Source organism: Tinamus guttatus, unplaced genomic scaffold (genome assembly GCF_059628265.1).
Source record: "Tinamus guttatus ecotype Peru unplaced genomic scaffold, ASM5962826v1 Tinamus_guttatus_pri_ptg000177l, whole genome shotgun sequence".
In the NCBI taxonomy this organism is placed as follows: domain Eukaryota; kingdom Metazoa; phylum Chordata; class Aves; order Tinamiformes; family Tinamidae; genus Tinamus; species Tinamus guttatus.
The window spans coordinates 522,457-541,165 of NW_028288711.1; the positions used below are offsets into that span (position 1 = coordinate 522,457).

An 18,709-nucleotide genomic window follows, 5' to 3' on the forward strand; every position below is an offset into this window, starting at 1 on the left:
AGTGCTCAGAAAGGGAATCGGAGAGAAACTACGCAGCTGCTTCTGAATTTAGTACCCCAAGGGTGACATTCAGACCTGGATGGTTTGTAACAATCGGTTAGCGATGCCGCCCGTGCTCCTGGGGCTCGGGCCTCCTCGCAGCCATGGTTCTGACCAAGCAGGTTGAGATGCCGGTGGGCTTGGGGACGGGGAGACATTTGAGCTGCAGCCCTGGAAGGGCTTTCGGCAACGTCTCCTTTCCATGGTTTGCCCATCCGTGGAGCTCTGCGGCTCCTCTCAGCTCTCCAAAATGCTCTGGGCTTAGAAAAGGCAAGAGACACCTCTGTGAGCCAGGACCACCTCTCCTCATCCTGCAGGACAGCGGCCAGCAGCCTGGCACAGGCCCTCCTGTCATAACCATCCATCTTCTCTAAAGGCACTTGAGATCTTTGGAGAAAAAACATTGTGAGAGGTGGAAAGTGCTTGTTTCTCCAAAAGCTGCTGATTTTTGTGATCTTGATGATTCTCCTTGCTTAATTGACTTAATTGTACTGCTATACTCCAAAGCTTCTTGGCTTTATTTTTCCTCTTTGTTCTAGTTACTCAACCTTAACCGGTTATTCAGAGACATGGTTTCTATTCCTAGGTTCACATGGAATTCTACTGGAGGCAGGTGGTGTCAGGGACAGCGTGAACTCACGTAACGGGCAGGTGTAGAAACAAGTCTGCTCTTCTCGATGTAGCCACCATCGTGTCATGACTCATGCGGTTACGTGTCGGCTCCTGTTGGGGGAAGACTGATTATGTCGTGGAGTGGCACTGTGTGTGGTTTGCAGAGCAAACCATGGGCTCCCCTCTTTAAGAGACCGTATGAGTTAATTTTCATGTTCTGTCCTGAAATGTCGCAGCCCTTTGATTCATTATTCTTGGAGCTCTGCACCTTTCTCTTTGATTTGCATGAAATGGCATCAGCTTTCAGCTGCTTAAGGGAGAGAAATACATGCTGACAAATTTTCAGGAGTGCTGTTGGGTCTGTTGCTGTCTTCTGCACTGTCTGCAGAGCTGCTCTGCTCTGCTCTGTAGTGGATGTGGGTAGTGCTTACGGAGGAAGCTGAGGGATGGCAGCTGGGGGAGGTTTGATTTTTAACCACGCTGTGGGCCCCCCTGGAGAGCTGGGAGTGCAGGGCAGCATGGCAAACAAGGGTGGGCGGAGCTGGGTCTGCTGAGACCTGCTGTGGCCATGCCAAGAGGAAGGACTCGCAGGTCTTGACGTGCACCAGCTGGAGGGGTGGCTTGGAGGTCCTTTTGTTGGTTAAGAGGCCCTTTGGATGATTTCTGAATAGAAAATGTAACCATGTTCCCACTGCTGCTGCTTCTCGTTTGCACTTTGTGTGTCCTTTGGCTGGTGGCACAGCATGCCAGGCATTGGTGCCTGCTGAGAGAGATTTGTGATCACTCTCTGGGGTCCCCAGGTGTCTCGGGAGCTGAAGCTCAATTCTATGAGGCACTTTGCATGGTGAAGATCCCTTTCGTGAAACGTCCTGAGTGCTGGTGTTCCTTCTGACCGTGCAGCCTGGGCTTCGCACATGTCCCCTTGAAGCCAAGACCGGAGCAGTAGGCCCTGGTGTGGCCTTAGGGCCACTGCGTTCCCAGCCAGGTGGGCCCCAGGCTGCACGTCACCTGCACTGGGGCCCTGTCCTTCAGTACCTCTGCTGGAATTCCTGGGCTTACTGCAGCGATCCAACCAGTTTGCGAGGGGGGAACAAAAGAAGAACGTGCTGAAGCCGCCAGACATGCTAGTCCGGCAGCAGAGACGTGAGCAGATGCTGCATCAGCCCCTGCTAGATTCCGTTCATGGGGAAAAGCTGCAGTCTCCCATCTGACTTTGTTCCCGTCCGGACAGATGCTTCACTAAGCCCTGAAGTAGGGTCGTTGCTTGGCTAAAATGTGCATTTTTGACTAGAGATCAGCCAGATCAAATCTCATATAAATTAAAAGCTACAGATGTCTGTGTCCTCATCCAAACTACTGTTTGAGCGGGTGGCCACAGTCCAGTTTTATGTTTTTTTTTTTTCTTTTTTTCTTTTTTTCTTTTTTCCTAACAGCTCTGTACTTCCCCACCTGGTCTCAAGAAATGTTTCTGCTCCTGCAGCTGTGCAGTCTTGGTCATTTTTGCAAGGGCTGCAGCAGAATTTCTCTGGTGGCCTCTGCTGTGGGGCAGAGATGTTCGAAAATAGGGCAGGAGAGGGGGAATGGAGCAGCACAAAAAGGGGTGCATCTTGTGCCCCCCTGAGTCGCAGGATGTTTGAGATGTTTCTGCTGTTGGTTTTCTGGCAGCTGGAAGCCCAATTGATCATTTCAGTCCTTGTTTCCCTGGGCTGGTTAGAGCTCTCCTCCCAGAGCTTGTCACCAGGCAGCCCCGGGCTTGTCACCAGCCCCAATGCTCCTTCACTGCTTTCCTGGTGCCCAGGGAATGGGGGTGCAAGCAGGGATGGGTGATACACCTCTCGCTCTTGGCCTTTCAGGGTTGTCCAGGGAGACGTGGACTGATGGGACCCAAAGGAGACAAAGTGAGTATCCTGGAAAATGTGTGGCGTTGAGATGTGCCTTAGGATCTGGGGCAAATACGACTGATATTCTGATTTTTTTTTCTTTTTCTTTTTTGTTTTTCCATCTGAGGGTTCCTTATATGCATTTAGAAGAGGCAAGAACTATTTTTATTGACTAGTTAAAGCCCAGGCTCATGGCTGAAATGGCTCTCTGAACAGACCTTTCTTCTCTGAGCCACTTAATGGCTTTGCAGAGGGAGCCACCAATGCTCACTCTCTTTGGGGGCAGCGAAGCGGGGAATTTGAATGTTTAGGTTGACTCCAAAACCTAAGCTGCTTCTGAGGACCCACTTGTGTCTTTCTAGGGGTACCCTGGAGCCATGGGGCAAACAGGCCTCCCGGGAGAGCCGGGCCCTCCAGGCATCCCTGGTGTCCCTACCATCATGCTCTGGAGAAACTCCAGGGAGGACTGGCAGTTGTTCACGGTGAGTGACGGCCGTGGGCGAACCAGGTGGGAGAGCTCAGCTCAGAAAGGTGCAATAAAGGTTTTTGATGGCTTAATGCTTTTTGAAGCCATATCTCATTGCCTGCTGGCCACAGTGGGCCAGGTCTTGGCCAGAAATACGTGTTGGTGACAGAGGGTCTAGCACAACCCCCTGGCGCAGGGCTCACCTCTCAGTCCGAACTGCAGCCTGACTTGCAGACTACCCTTACTGTTCTCAATAGCAAATATAACCTCTCACATTAGAGTCCTAGAATAAGGCGTTTATTGAAGTGTATAGGTCAGGATCTTGGTAACAGATTAGTGACAAAGCCAGAAGACACAAGTCACATAACCTGCTTGAGAAGCAGGAGGACAGAGGGGAGGTGACGTGAGGACGTGACAGGGACCCTCTGCTCCTATGTGGCCTTTCAGCTGCAGCAACAGGGTGGGAGAGGGAAGAGACCGGCCCGGGCAGCTGCAGGTGCTTGGCTGGAGATGAGAGGGATGCCTGGGGGTCACAGGCTCGGTATGCAATGTTGTTCAACACCCAGCAGTCTATCAAAAGGTTTATTCCCATGCACCTTGCTGGGCAGGGGCAGCGACGTTTCCACTGAATGCATCCCGTGGAAGTTCCCCTCCCTTGGGCTTTGTGTGCCAGTGCTTGGCCCAGTAGTTTGGACATGGGGTGCTCAAAGGGCTTTTCCAGTTGGTGGGGCTGGGCCATGTCACCCAGGTGGCGTTAAAAGAAATGAGAGCAGGCCGTGGGCAGCGCTAAGCAGTGCCACATCCAGCTCCAGACCCCATGTTTTCCTAACTTTAGTCAGGATAGGGTAGGAATGAGAACAGAGTGCCAGCAGGGCTGCCTGCTTGAGGAGCCATCTGCAAGAGACTGGAGCACTTGGAGAGGCCTTGGAGAAGTTCTGGACTTCTGGCGTGCTGCTCTTACAGACAAACCCTAGTGATCTTGGGGACGTCCTTGTGCTGCAGAGTTGTGTAGGGAGCTCAGTGCCTTGGAATGCAAGTTGGAGGAGCAGCCTTTCAGGCCAGTGTGGGAAGTAGGGGATGTCCAGGAACTGCTTCAAAGAGGTTCTGCTGCTGGGATGCTGAATGCTGCCTCCTTTCCAGTGCAATGAGCCTTGCTGCTCCAGGGAATGGAGCAAACACCCAGCCCCTGTCCCGGGGTTTCGTCCGCGGAAGGCTGCCAGACATGGGGCTTGCCAAGAAGCGGCCTCAGGGCAACTCTGCAGGAGCTGGGAGCATCAGAGAGCAGGAACTGCCTTGGGAATTGCTGTCTTAAATTGGGGCAGTATTTACTTAAGTAACCATTGGAGACCCAGAAGCCTTGGAAGGGAGAAGAATTGCAACTCCTGGATTAGTTAGGGAGCTTAAAACCTCCAGTGTTAGAGTCTTCCTTCCTTCCTTCCTTCCTTCCTTCCTTCCTTCCTTCCTTCCTTCCTTCCTTCCTTCCTTCCTTCCTTCCTTCCTTCCTTCCTTCCTTCCTTCCTTCCTTCCTTCCTTCCTTCCTTCCTTCCTTCCTTCCTTCCTTCCTTCCTTCCTTCCTTCCTTCCTTCCTTCCTTCCTTCCTTCCTTCCTTCCTTCCTTCCTTCCTTCCTTCCTTCCTTCCTTCCTTCCTTCCTTCCTTCCTTCCTTCCTTCCTTCCTTCCTTCCTTCCTTCCTTCCTTCCTTCCTTCCTTCCTTCCTTCCTTCCTTCCTTCCTTCCTTCCTTCCTTCCTTCCTTCCTTCCTTCCTTCCTTCCTCCCTCCCTCCCTCCCTCCCTCCCTCCCTCCCTCCCTCCCTCCCTCCCTCCCTCCCTCCCTCCCTCCCTCCCTTCCTTCCTTCCTTCCCTCCTTCCCTCCTTCCTTCCCTCCCTCCTTCCCTCCTTCCTTCCCTCCTTCCTTCCTTCCTTCCCTCCTTCCTTCCTTCCTTCCTTCCCTCCTTCCTTCCTTCCCTCCTTCTTTTGTCTCTCCTCCTAAATAAAGGCAAGAGGTCAAACTGGGAAATGAAAGTTGGTAACTGTAGAACAAAAGAAAACATTTCTCCACACAAGGACCTGCCGCTGCTGCGAGGTCTGTACCTGTGGCAGCCCTGACTGCGCTGGTTTCTGACCATAACCATGTGGGCCAGCAGTGCCGTGGTGCAGAGGTGAGCAAGGCTCATGCCCTGGAGCAAACCTGCTCCCTGCAGAGACCTTAGAAGGGTTTTCTCTGTCCCAGGCTGTGCTAGACGTTCACAGGATGGGTCCTGTACAGGAATCAGAGGCCCCATCCTCTGTCCTCTCTGTTTCCTTATGATCCCTCTACGTGTCGCTCTGCTGCCTAAGGCTGCTGTAAACAGAGTGTGGACTATTTCCCCTTTAAGTTGCAGAAAGCTATTAATTTCTGTCCCCCTCTCTTGGCTTCTGAGGCTCCAAGGTGAGAGTTCATGTCTCCTGTTGGCTATTTTGTGCTTTTAAAATGTTAACTTTTTTTAACTTTCTTTTTTTCAAGCCTAGTGAAATAATATCCAGTCACAAGTGAGCGCAAGTTCATTGATTCACGAGACAGGGCAAGAGCATTGGCTGCACTCCAGTGCCTCAAAAGTGCTTTTTTATGAACTTTTTTTTGAGGGAAATGAGAACTGACTGTATGAGGGGGTTGTGGCCTGGCCCCATCTGACTGGCAAGGACCGTGCACGCTTGCTCGTGTTGATCAGTTTGGGATAAACTTGAAAGGAACCGAACTGCCTAGTGCAGCGTTAGAGCTAGTTAAACGTATCCATTCACCATCTGTCCAGAGAGCTCTGCTTATTATTAGAAATATTTCCATATGTTGAAAGGTCTGTATTTATTTTGGTTAATGAGTTCCTTGGCTTTTTCCCTGCTTTCTCCTCTGGTATCAGAGGATTGATCTGTGGAGAGAGACAGGAGGGAGTTCCCAAAGCCGCAATCCTGCAGCTGGTAAAGATCTTACTAAGGACATGGTCCTCTACTTGCATCTTTGGGGGTAGGGAATAAGGTAGGTTTTTAGCCTTTGAGGTGAGCTGGAGTTTGGAGCTGCCTGCACCATTTGTCTGGCTGCACTGTAGAGCAAAAAGGAGGAAGGAGGCGAAGGAGAAGGGGACATACGTTTTGGCTCCTGAGCACCTGGGGTTCGTACTGCTGGAGGAACACGAGGCTGGCTGGGAGCTTGGAGATGCACTAGCAGGTCTGGTCACTCCTCACTGTGCAAAACTTGGAGAAAGCTGGCTTGGGAATGGCTGTGCTATTGAGCTTTAAGACTTTTATGCTGATTTAAGAATACTATGGGCTTGGCTGCTCCTGTGCCATGTGAGTGTATTTTTCCTTGGTGGTCATCGGGTCTTAAAAGTGGGGGTACCTAAAAGATCTGGCTGCTGGGAGCTGGGGGAAACCCTGGCTGGACACAGCTGCCAAGAACTTGCCCTCATTTGGGGGTTCAAAAGAAGCTAGTGGGGCTGTCTTCTGACCTGTGGCAAACCGCTGTGTCAAAACATCTGGGTTCAGTTCACTGTGGGATAAATCTGATGTTTTTCCAAACAAATTATGCAAGCTCTCAATCTAGAAACTTATAAATTACATTATTGAGAAGCTGCATTCTCTCAGGTGGGAGTTTATCAAGTGTCAGATCACAGCCTTCAAAGCTAAGTAGTGCTCTGTTGGGACTGGAGTGGGCAGCATAAGGAAAACATTCTGCTTTCATCCGCTGAATCCTCTGTCAAAATTGTCACACTTCTGCAAAACGCTTGGAGTACTTTCTGGTAGAGGAAATCTCTTTGGGCCGAGAGGTACCGTCCTGCCGCAGGATAGCGAGGCAACGTGGCTGCTTGGTCCTGGTGCTCCCCATTGGTTTCTCCAACTGGCCGTGCTAACGGTGGACATGGCTCTTTGAAGAGAGAGAACCCAGTATAACTATTTCCTTTAGCGTGTATATTTAACCACTGGCAATGTGCTTAGGGTAATAGAGGGAGACAGCAAAGACAGATTTGTTTTTGGCTGGTTTGGTTTCCTCCCCCGTGGCAAGGGAGGAAAAGTGAGCCCTTGGGAAGGACTGGATGAACAGAAAGCAGGGAGAGTGCCGTGCTGGCTGGGACACGTGGGAGGTCTGGAGAGAGGGAGCAGAGTATCCAAATATGCTTTGGCTACACATAGTTTTTAAAAGCAGCATTCCCAGGCAGCCCAGTGCGGGATGGGAGGGGAGAGACAACCTTGACTTTTGGCCTTGACATCTGCACATTGTCTAGGAGCCATGACCCACCCTAAGTTATATAGTGTTGTTTATCCGTTCGAATACTCATTTTATTCCCCTTGCACTAATGTCTAGCTCTCATGCGAAGAGAACAGCTCCAGTATCAGCACATCTAGCTGAGGACTCACCAGCATCCTTGGCTTGGCTATCAGCATCATCTCATAGCAGCAAGCTCCCAAATGGAGGGTTCGGGGCTAAGTGGGACCTGCTGCTGCTCAGACTCAGAGAGACTCAGACTCGGAGAATGGCTGAGATTGGAAGGGACCTCTAGGGATCATCTAGTCCAACCTCCCCTGCTCCAGCAGGGACACCCAGAGCACAGGGCACAGGGTGGCATCCAAGCGGGTTTCCCAGCGCAAATCTCTGTGTGTGCTTTGAATCTTGTTCCCCGTGTTCCCTAGGGAGACACGTGTGCAGCAGGTACCTTGTTTTGCTGCAAGCCCTGTTTCATCACAGTGCCAAAGGAGCCCATCCTGTGAATTTTGTGGTCCTCTAAATGGCAGCCACGTTACGTGTCTCTGCTGACAGAACCAGTGTGTCCCTTGGATCTCTCCATACCTAGCTGTGATGTGTCCTCATGTTAAACCTTCTTCTGTGACTTGTATACAGCTGGTATAAAAGGAAATGAGTAACTGAGGAATGCTTCATAGCTGTGTCTTCCCAAGTAACAGGAAAAAAGACTCTAAAGAAGGAAAAAAAGGGGATCTTTTTTGACGTTTCCCCCCCCCCCTTTTTTTTTCTCCCATTCTTTCAGCAATCATCATTTTACCAGCTTCTGCATGCAGGCTGGCCGGTGAGTATTGGCCATTGGGCAAGTTTCTGTAGTTTTCTTTTTCCTCTGTGTGGTCAGCTGGATTCTCCTCTTTCCAAGCTTCGTGACAGAGATCTGTTTTCTCAATGTTTCCTGCTTTGATCCAGAGACAACCTGGACCTGCTGGGCCCCCAGGACATCCAGGAAAGCCAGGAGTACCTGTAAGTAAGAAGCGAGTGCTCTGGTTTGCCCTCTCTGGCCCAGTCCTGGCTTGGTCCCTTTGTGGTTCCTGCTTTCCTTGGGAAGCTGAGGTGACATCTCCAGCTGCTTGAGCAAGCCCGGTTGTTTCTCATTTGCTGTAATTAAGGGCCTTGGGATTGGGTTTCAAAGGAGCCTAATGGTTTCCTTTTCTGCATTCCACCAAACATGGAGTGATGTTTGATATCTAACTCCCTTTGGCAAACTTGGCCCCTGTCCCCTCTCCACCAGGCTCTTTCAGTAGAACAGTGCTGGTTTATGTTCAGGAAGGATCAGGTTCCTAATATTGGTCTTGTAGATGGCCAGTTGCTTGTCAAAGTGCAATATAAATCCACTCGTGAGTGTGCAAAAGCAAACCAACGAATAGCTAATATATTTATTTAGGACCCAACCCCAGCTTGGTGAGTCTGTGATGCCTCCTCAGTTGACAGTCAGGGTTTCAGTTTGATGCTGACATCCCCATTGGGTTTGTGCCCTTTGAACTGTGGTAGAAGTAGAGCAAGGAGCAGGGCTGAGAGAAAGGCAGTGGCGGGTGGCAAAAGAAATGAAGACAGGAAAGACCCTTTACATTGCAGTTCCCTATAAGGCATTAAAGCCATGGAGAAACAGATTTTCTTCTGCCTACTTGGAGATACTTAAATCTGTCCTTGCCGTAAACCTGGCAAGGGCATCTCTGGTGAAGCTGCAGGATGTTCTGGTGCAAACCACACTGCTCTGCAGCCTCAGCCAGCCCTGTTCCTTCTGTAACAGTGTCTGTGTGTGAGGCTGCGAGGCCCAAACTTCTTCCAATGCAGCAAACGCTGCAACAGAACTCGGGCCAGCACAGGGGGACGGCGACCACTTGTTGACTTGCTGCCTGTTTGTGTGTACGCAGGGGCCTTCCGGATATCCTGGGGAGCCAGGTGAAAAAGGGTCACAGGGATATGTGGTAAGTGGACCCTAACCCTCCCTTAGATCCTGGGTGAAGGAGAATGGTAAAAACAAGGTTTGTTTCTGGTTTGGGACCTCTGCAGTGGGAAACATATCCCTGGTTTGAGGGTTCATGAGTAGGGGCAGAGGAAGGTTGTCCCAAGCTTCTCTCCATGGCTGGTTCTTCTGTGGGCTAGTGCTGACCAGGTCAATGGTGCAGCTTGGGGGCAGCATGTCTGCGAGCCCAGTGGCAGGGATGGCGAGCAGGGATTGGGCTGGTGCTTGGCCCTTCACCCAGGAATGCCTGCAAAAAATCATAGCCCCAGTATCCATCAGGGAACATATGACAGCTGTGAGACTCTGAAGGATGATGGACAGGGCAGCAAGGTGATCCAATACCCTCCAGGGCTGCTGAGCTGCAGCAGGGAGACACTGTGCATGTAGTTTACCAGATGCCAACATCTGGCAGCCATCAACAGCTCTGTTAAGCCAAGGGAGTGTAAACACAGGGGTCTGTCAGTTTAGCTCAGTCACTAAAATGATTCTTCATCTCTACATAAACAGGATCTGTGTGAGGAGTCAGTGGCTCGTGGGGGATTAGCGCAGAAATGGGAAGGAGCATTTTTTCCTCTTTTCCTCGTACATCTGCGAGCCTGATGTGCTCGTGCTGGGGGTTGCGTTTCATGGCAGCCACCAGCGCCGGGTGCCTGACTCCCGTGCGACGTCAGCCACAAGCTGGGCTCTTGGCTGCGGTTTGAGGCTCCCATCCCCTTTCCAGCTCCTGCTGCCCCCCTCCTGAGCCTGCTCTGATCACCGAGGTGTTGCTGGCGGTCGGACTCGATGGCATTCATGCTTTGGCACCAGGGCTTGTACTTCCTTTTGGGCTCAGCACCTCTGATATCTGACAACCAACCCTGCTCAGAGCATCTGGGCATCAAACAGGGCTTAGGAGAAGGCCAGGAGCCTCCTGCTGCATCACTCCAGTTCCAAGGAAAACAGCCCCAGCAATGTGAATACACCGCAAAAAGTCTGCCGCAAACCATGCAAAGGGTTTTCATGACCTGTTTGGTTAAGATTCACGTCTCCACTTGAGCTTGGCCCCAGAGGTTTTGCAGCCTGCTCCTGCAGGCATCCCTCTTCTCCCTATCTTACGGGTTTAATAAAATGATTGTTTTCTCTGTTGCTTCCCTTTGTCTCCACTCCTGCTTTGCAGGATGCTGCTCTGATTCGTATTTGCTCTTGGTTTTGCTCCCTGCAGGGGGAACCTGGACTTCAGGGCATGCCAGGACGTGCAGGTTATCCCGGCTCGGATGGGTTTCCTGGCCTGGACGGCAAGCCCGGGCCCTCGGGGCTCCCAGGAGAGCAGGTGAGACAGGACTGTCAGGCAGGAGCGAGGACCGCAGCCCCTAGGTTAGAGCAATGGGAAGCTGGAATCCCGGCCCCAGAGCTTTACCTGTACCCAGGAGAGGGTATTGGAGCTGCTGCAGGGTCCTGATTCACTATTCCAGGCCTCTCCCAGCCCATCCTTCTCCTCACACCTTCTCCTCCCTTGACCCTTGCCCCAGCCCTTGCTAATGTACTGCTCTGGCTGTGTGTTTAAAGACGCTCCTGGTCTGGAGGCCTTTTGCTCGGTCTGCCAATGAAGAGCTGAAAAGGAGCCTCCTTTGCAGAGTCTCCTTTAACTAAATGCCTCCAAACTGTGAGTGCTGTCAGGTTGAGCCACAGCTATTCCTGGATTCATGTTCCCCTAGAGAAAGGGCTGTAAAACCCAACAGTTGGTGTGGCTATCCCTTCCCTTATCCATGGCTATGCCTGAAGCGGGCTGGGAACCTGGGAATTTGGAGAGAGGCGGAAGGGAAAGGGACCAAAGCGCAGGTCTATACAGAAAGCTGACACCAACTCCATGTCCTTGGCAAGGAAGCAGGGATGGGCTCGGTGCTCTCTGGCTTTGGGAGCAGTCTGATGCTGGAAGGCATAAGGCTGGCTTTCACGTGGGCGAATTGAAGATCGCTTGGTGAAAGCTGAGGGAGGGGAAGATTGCAAGTAGGGGATGTGTGAAGCAAAAAGCACCTGGGACAGCACTTTGAGTGGCCTTGGGGAGCTGCCAGAGATGTTTTGCAGTAGAGGGTTTCATGGAAAGAGGCTGAGAAAAGATCTAGGTAAGCGTACTCACCCTTATAGGCCCAGGAGGCCAGGAGTGCCCTTGGTCCGTATTGCGTGCAGCGATCCCTGGGCTGAAAGCATTCTCGGGACAGTTTCCCAGCTCGGTGCTGGGGAGCTGAGTGAAGCTGAGGTGCTGGTGGCTTTTGGGAGCAACTTCGGGAATCTGAAGCAGGGTGGCCCTGGGGAGAGGTTCCCGAGCGCCAGGGGGTGGGAAGTGGGGCTGAAGGCACCAGCCCTGAGCATCTCATCCACTCCCTCCTCCTCCTCCTCCCTCCAGGGTCTGCAGGGATTTAAAGGTGACCGAGGACTGGCTGGAGAGAAGGGCGAAGAGGTAAGTTGGCCGTGGGGTCTCTGCTGCAGACAACAGGACAGGAGTGGGGGGAGTCCACTGGCACCCAGCAGTTTCAACAGAGCAGTTCATTTTTATGCTTTTTATTATTGTTATTATTTCTTTTTTCATTTTGCTCTGTCTCGCTTTTCAAGCATTAGGAGATTTTGACTGATAGATTAACTGGTCTTACTTTCAGTGCGGGATTTGAAGGGCTGTTAGCATAACACATCTGCAGTTCCTCACCTGGCTGCTCTTACAGCTGATTTAGCATCTAAAATGTCCATAAAAAAGCAAGTGCCAATGGTTTCTGTGACTAATTCTCCTCCCTGCTCTGTCCCGCTTCCAGCCCTTTTAATCCCCGAAGTGTTGCCTCCAATTTTTAGAGGTGCCCAAGAGATTTTGGGAGGAGGAATTATCAAACAGGGATATCTAAACTCCTGAGCCATTTCAACATAGTTTTAGAAGCAGAACTTCTCAGGGTGAGGCTTTTCCTTGGGTGCTGCCTCACTCAGAACACACTCGAGCCCTGTCCCATGCCACCAGTAGACCTTTGCGTGCCCTCGGATCTGTTCAAGCCACTTGATGCTCTAGTTGTGGCTCACGGGTCTATGCTACTCCTGTTTCAGGGGTTTTTGGGTGACCCTGGACCCGCCGGGGAGAAAGGAGAGAAGGGATCAAAGGTGAGTGTGTCCATCCTCCCGCTCGGCAGCCTTGTCCGGAGTGACCAGGGAACGTTGTCCCCTGCTGTGTCCCCCGGCCGGCTCCTGCTGCCTGCACTGTGCTCTCTTCTCTGGCCACTCAGTCTGCTCTTTGCCTTCGCAGGGGGTGAAAGGAGATAACGGTCCTCCAGGTCCTGCCGGGGGGCAGGTGAGTTCACAGAATAGCACTGTGTGTCAGCCTTGATGTGCTGGGACTGCCCCTTCCCTTTCCCCGTGCCCCTTGTCCCTGCTCCCGGCTGCTTTCTGGCCATGGAGGAGCCAGGAGCACCCCATGCTGGGGCAGCGGCAGAAGCGGCCGTGGACCACGTTCAGTTCCTGCCTCTGGCACCTCGCTCCGCACTTCTCTCCTAGGGGATGGTGGGTCTGAAGGGCGCCGCCGGCTTCCAGGGCCCCGCCGGCCCCGAGGTGAGTGGCTCTGCGGTGTCCTGTGTCCTCCCCAAAGAGGCACAGTTGGAATCACCCGTTGGTCCCCTGGTGCCTCCCACCCATGCGATGTGATGCCAAAGACCCCCCGAGCCCTCTAGCACACCTTGCCTCATGATGTATATCCCTCCGAAGGGGATGAGGCCCAGGCTAGCAGCACCACGTTGGTTCCACGCAGCTCTAGGCATGCCAGGAGCTTGCCCGCTGCCAAGGCGTTAGGAGACATCCTGGTAAAGACCTGGCTCTGCAGAGGGGTTCAAAGGAAAATGGAAGGGCTTCCATCGTGGCTAATGGGAGCACATCCCAGCACAAAGTGGGGCGGCAAGAGGAAGGGGCTTGCCTGGGGCTCTACCAGCCACTGTGGGAGCCATGGCTCTGCTGGGGGACAATGGGCCCTTAGGAGGGCCTCAAGTGCTGATGTCTGATATGAACCAAAACTGGGATGTGAAGACAAGGAGGAGAGAACTGAAGCAAAATCAGCAACATTTCTCTCAAGTTGCTCTCTGCTTCTCCAGGGTGAAGGCGGCTCAGCGGGTCCCCCAGGCCCTCCTGGCCCCATGGTAAGTCCTGGCTTCTCCATGCAACCTGCCGGCCCCTGTGAGGGGGTTGCTTGCCCCTTAGAAGCCCTCGCTGCCCTGCTGCAGGCCAGGCAGGCGCAAGGCTGCAGAGCCGAGCATCACCCTTGCCTTGCAGGGGGAGCCCGGCCAGCCGGGAGCCGTGGGCTGCCCAGGAGTGAACGGCTCACAGGTGGGTCTGTGCTGGCAGCATCCGCTCGCGCTGTACATGCTGGGGATGTCGCCCGGCTGCTGCGCTCACCCTGTCTGTCCTCTGCTCTCTCCATAGGGAGAAATGGGTCCTCCTGGCTTGCCGGGGCCTCGAGGTCCCAAGGTATGTTGTCACCATAGAATCATAGAATCATAGAATGCTTAGGGTTGGAAGGGACCTCTAGAGATCATCTAGTCCAACCCCCCTGCATACGCAGGGACACCTAGAGCACGTGGCACAGGACTGCATCCAAGCGGGTTTTGAAGATCTCCAGAGAAGGAGACTCCACAACCTCTCTGGGCAGCCTGTTCCAGTGCTCTGCTCTATCACCCTCACTGTTAAGAAATTTTTCCTTAAGTTCCTATGGAATTTTTGATGTTTCAGTTTCCGGCCATTTCCTCTAGTCCTATCAGTGGCCACCACTGAAAAGAAACCATCCCCGTCCTCTGCACTCCCTCCCTTGAGGTATTTATATACACTGATTAGATCCCCTCTCAGCCTTCTCTTCTCCAGGCTGAACAGGCCCAGCTCCCTCAGCCTCTCCTCATAGGGCAGATGTTCCAGGCCCCTGATCATCCTTGTGGCCCTGCGCTGGACTCTCTCCAGCAGCTCCACATCCCTCTTGTACTGTGGAGCCCAGAACTGGACACAATACTCCAGATGCGGCCTCACCAGGGCTGAGTAGAGGGGCAGGATCACCTCCCTCGACCTGCTAGAGATGCTCTTCTTAATGCACCCCAGGATTCCATTGGCCTTCTTGGCCACGAGGGCGCACTGCTGCCTCATGGTCAACTTATCATCCACCATGACACCCAGGTCTTTCTCTGCAGAGCTGCTCTCCAGAAGGTCGGTCCCCAGCCTGTACTGGTGTCTGGGGTTATCCCTCCCCAGGTGCAGAACCTTGCACTTGGCCTTGCTGAATTGCATGAGGTTTTTCACCGCCCACTTGTCCAGTCTGTCCAGGTCCCTCTGGATGGCAGCACAGCCCTCTGGGGTATCGGCTACTCCTCCCAGTTTCGTGTCATCAGCAAACTTGCTGAGGGAGCACTCTGTGCCTTCATCCAGGTCATTGATGAATATATTGAACAGGACTGGACCAAGGACTGACCCCTGGGGGACCCCACTAGCCACAGGCCTCCAACTAGACTCTGCACCGCTGATCACCACTCTCTGGGCCCTGCCATCCATCCAGTTCCTAATCCATCTCACTGTCCACTCATCTATCCCACACTTCCGGAGCTTGCCCAGGAGGATGTTGTGAGGGACGGTGTCAAAAGCCTTGGTGAAGTCGAGATAGACGACATCCACCGCTCTCCCCTCGTCTATCCAGCCGGTCATTTCATCATAGAAGGCTATCAGGTTAGTCAGGCAAGATTTCCCCTTGGTGAATCCATGCTGACTACTCTTGAGCACCTTCTTGTCCTCCATGTGCCTGGAGACAACGGCCAGTATGAGCCGTTCCATCACTTTTCTGGGGACGGAGGTGAGGCTGACTGGCCTGTAGTTGCCTGGGTCCTCCTTCTTGCCTTTTTTGAAGACTGGCGTGACATTGGCCTTCTTCCAGTCCTCTGGCACCTTCCCCGTTCTCCAGGATCTTTCAAAGATGATCGAGAGTGGCTTAGCTATGGCATCTGCCAGCTCCTGCAGCACTCTGGGGTGCATCCCATCAGGGCCCATGGATTTGTGGGTATTGAGGTTCCTTAGGTGCTCTCTGACCCAATCTTCCTCTACCCAGGGCAAGTCTTCCTCTCCACCAGCTTCTTCTCTTGCCTCTAGGGCCTGGGGCTCTAAAGGGCTGCCCTTGGTAAACACCGAAGCAAAGAAGGCATTGAGCAACTCTGCTTTTTCTGTGTTATTTGTAACCAAGGTGCCCATCCCGTCCTCCAGCGGACCCACGTTTTCCCTGATCTTCCTTTTGCTGTTAATGTATTTGAAGAATTTTTTTTTGTTATTTTTAACGTCCCTTGCCAGCTTGCCTTCCAGACGTGCCTTAGCTTTCCTTGTCGCATCTCTGCACTCCCTGACTACGTTCCTGTATTTCTCCCAGGGGGCCTGTCCTTTTTTCCACATTCTGTATACCGCTGCCTTCTGCTTGAGCATTGCCACAAGCTCCCGGCTCATCCACGCAGGTCGCCTGCCGCCTCTGCCTCCCTTCCTACACACAGGGATGCACTGTTGCTGGACGTGGAGGAAGTGCCGCTTGAAAACTAACCAGCTCTCTTGGGCCCCCCTGCCTTCTAGAGCACTAGCCCATGGGATTCTACCGAGGAGGTCTCTGAAGAGGCGAGACCATGCTGGCCTCGAGCAAACCTTGCAGCGAGGGTTGAGATTTAGAGGGCCTGGTGCCAGCATGGAGGATATTAGCACCACGGCATCACTGGGAGAAGAGGGAGGAGATGGAACATCTAACCCTGTGCCCCGAAATGCTGAGACAGGGGTGCAAAGCCCTTCTGTACCAGGAGATGGACCTCTGTGTGTGGGGACAAGGAGGTCCCCTCTCAGCTCAGCCCATGGGAACTCGACCTCCAGGTGCCAGCTCCAAATTAGTCAGGGCTGGGATCTCTCCCCTTCCTCTGTTTCTGAAAAGTGGCATTTCCAAAGGAGAGAACATTCCTCCAGGAAATCCCTAGTGCAAACTGTGGGGTTTGCAGGATGTTTGCCTTGATTTAATTGTAATTATGGGTCTTCATCCTTCCCTGTTTTTGCAGGGACCTCAGGGCTTGCAGGGACAACGAGGACTCCCTGGCCAGAGGGGCATACAGGTAAGGGGTACTCGGGTCCTGTCGTGGCTTAGAGACCATGGAATTTCCAAGGTCCTGGGTGCAGCTCTGGCACCTGCTGGAGCTGCTGCCCCTTGTCCTGTTGCACCTTCCAAATGTGCATGAAGGCCTTGACTCCACAAGTCTTTACAACACTTTTGATGAGTGTTGGGAATACGTGTGAAGGCCCCTGTCCTCGTGAGCAGGATGTTGAGGGGAGTCGAATGCTCTGAGTGGGATTTCAGCTGACAAAATCACAATCGCAATCTGCAATTGCGCTGCCCCAGCACACTTGGCTTTGAGAGTTGTCGATGGAGATACAACCCCTGTAGCCCATGGGGTCTTGGGGCATGGCCGTCCCCTCTTTGAGTCTGCGTCTTGGAAAACTGTACACGAAAAGTGCCCATTTCAAGCTGAGCATCGCTAGATGCGTGTCCCAGCCTGCAGAGCCCGCCTCCTAGACTGGGCGATGTGCCACTCTCCCCTCTTCCAAATTATTAACTCCTTTGCTTTTCTTATCCACTCCAGGGTGCAACTGGGATAGAAGGATCCTCTGGTCCAAAAGGAGGCATTGTAAGAGCTTCTTACCAATGTACTTTTCTAAGCACTGCTAAACCCTCCTCCTCATCCTTCCTCTGCCATTAATGCAGTCGCATGCATGCCCCAGGCTAAGCCCCTTGCTCTAGTATCTCATATCTTTACCCCTGAATTTTGTAACTTCATCCCTTAAAGGAGCAGTCTGCTGCTTAGACTGGGTGAACTCCAGCAGGGGACAGCCTGGCTCCCTTAGGCTATGCTGGGAGCAGGGTTTTCTTTGGTCTCTGTTGGGGATGAAATGCAAACTCAAGGGCTGTCCTGCCAGGAGACCTCTGTCCCTTGGGTGTCTATCCAGAGGGGATGGGGAAAACTGCTTGCTGCTGGTTTTAGGGGAAGAGATGGGCTCTGTTTGTAGAAGGCCTTGCAAAAGAGGCCTGGAGGGCTTTGGCAGCCCCAGGGGCAGGAGGTGGCTGAGCTGTGTGGCCTGTGGCAGGAAGAGACAGTGGATGTCCCTGGGTTGCTGCGGAGCATCCTGTCTGATGGAAACTGTGCTCTGGAAATGGCAATTCTCATTGCTCCCCTCCTCCACTTCATAATCCTCTGCAAGTCAAAGGGAGGAAAAGAAGCTAATATATGTTATTAAAACAAGGAACAGTTTTGAGCCTACAAAGCGGGAAGCCCAGCAGTGTGGGTGATGCTCCTCAGCCGAGGGCCGGTCAAGTTTATACAAGAGGGCAGCAATGCCCTGCAGGGGCCATGTTTGCAGCCCAGCCTCATGGCTGTGGCCAGAACCTCCTCCAGGGCTGCTGGTCTTGCCCCGCATCAGCCTGTTGCCCTCATCCTGCTCGAAGGCTCTGCTGCTGCCAGGGTGTTGCAGAGCCGGTCCCGCCAGCACAGGGTCTGCTGGTTGGGGACGTCAGCGCAGGAATAGCTGTGCAGGAAGCGAACCGAGCTCTGCTTGTGTTGCAGGGAGTGGACGGTGCCCCTGGACTGCGAGGCCAGCCGGGACAGGAAGGCCCCGGGGTAAGTGGCAGGGAGCCCCACGCGCCATCTCCTCCAGGACCCAAAGTCTGTCACTGCAGGGACCCCTGTCCTCCTGCTGCTGCCCAGGGCATCCCAAGAAGAGCCATCCCATCCTGATTGCTGAAGCTAGCTTTATTTTTCATACTAATTTTCCAGCAGAGATGTCCATGCCCCAGTTCAGTCATCACCTCGCATCCTTAGTGCACAATTAGGTGCCGTTTTCCCAAGCACTTTGTGCCAAGCTGCCTTCTTCCAAAGGGTCGTGTGCCCTGCAGGGCAACCAGAGCCGCATCCCTTCCTCCTGCTGGAGGAACACCTGGGAGCATCCTGTCTTGTGCCTGCTCAGGTCGTGCTCCTGGGCCACACTCTGATGATGTCCTGGTGTTAGCTGGTCCCTTGGGGCATCTGCTTCTTGTGTATTCACGCCTCGGGGTGCAGAGATGGAGCTAAAGCACCTGATCCCTCTGGCTGTGAGGGATTACAGCAACGACTCTCTGGAATTGAACGGGTGTCCCAGATTTATTTATGTCATTCCTGCCCTTTTAGCACCAGACTCTTGTAGGCCTCTGTGAGTGCACGTGTTGTTTTGCTCCCCCTTTTTTTTAACCTTTAAAAACCTTTTGTTTTGTGTCTCTCTTTGAAGGGGTTTATTGGCCTGCCAGGTTCAAAAGGCATCCGAGGAGAGCGGGTGAGTCACGGTGCCCATGGCACACAAGCTGTTGCTAGGGCTCAGCGGTGCAGGAAAGCTGTGTTGGAGTAGCCAAGGAAAGACCGTGAGCCTCATGCCTTTGGACTCATTGACAGTCAAATAGGTGATT

The 18,709-nt window shown here is 53.0% G+C and overlaps 1 protein-coding gene across 1 annotated transcript in view; it reads left to right on the forward strand.

The window, feature by feature from the left end:
• Nucleotides 1–18,709, forward strand: part of LOC104568718 (uncharacterized) — an 81,885-nt gene that overhangs the window by 40,811 nt on the left and 22,365 nt on the right. Inside the window, exons 10-26 of the mRNA XM_088523293.1 lie at nt 2,505–2,549; nt 2,894–3,013; nt 8,008–8,046; nt 8,172–8,225; nt 9,137–9,190; nt 10,430–10,537; nt 11,612–11,665; nt 12,292–12,345; nt 12,488–12,532; nt 12,736–12,789; nt 13,323–13,367; nt 13,501–13,554; nt 13,651–13,695; nt 16,281–16,334; nt 16,860–16,904; nt 17,838–17,891; nt 18,535–18,579. Coding sequence (XP_088379419.1) covers nt 2,505–2,549; nt 2,894–3,013; nt 8,008–8,046; nt 8,172–8,225; nt 9,137–9,190; nt 10,430–10,537; nt 11,612–11,665; nt 12,292–12,345; nt 12,488–12,532; nt 12,736–12,789; nt 13,323–13,367; nt 13,501–13,554; nt 13,651–13,695; nt 16,281–16,334; nt 16,860–16,904; nt 17,838–17,891; nt 18,535–18,579 — 969 coding nt within the window. The remainder of the gene's footprint in view (nt 1–2,504; nt 2,550–2,893; nt 3,014–8,007; nt 8,047–8,171; nt 8,226–9,136; nt 9,191–10,429; nt 10,538–11,611; nt 11,666–12,291; nt 12,346–12,487; nt 12,533–12,735; nt 12,790–13,322; nt 13,368–13,500; nt 13,555–13,650; nt 13,696–16,280; nt 16,335–16,859; nt 16,905–17,837; nt 17,892–18,534; nt 18,580–18,709) is intronic.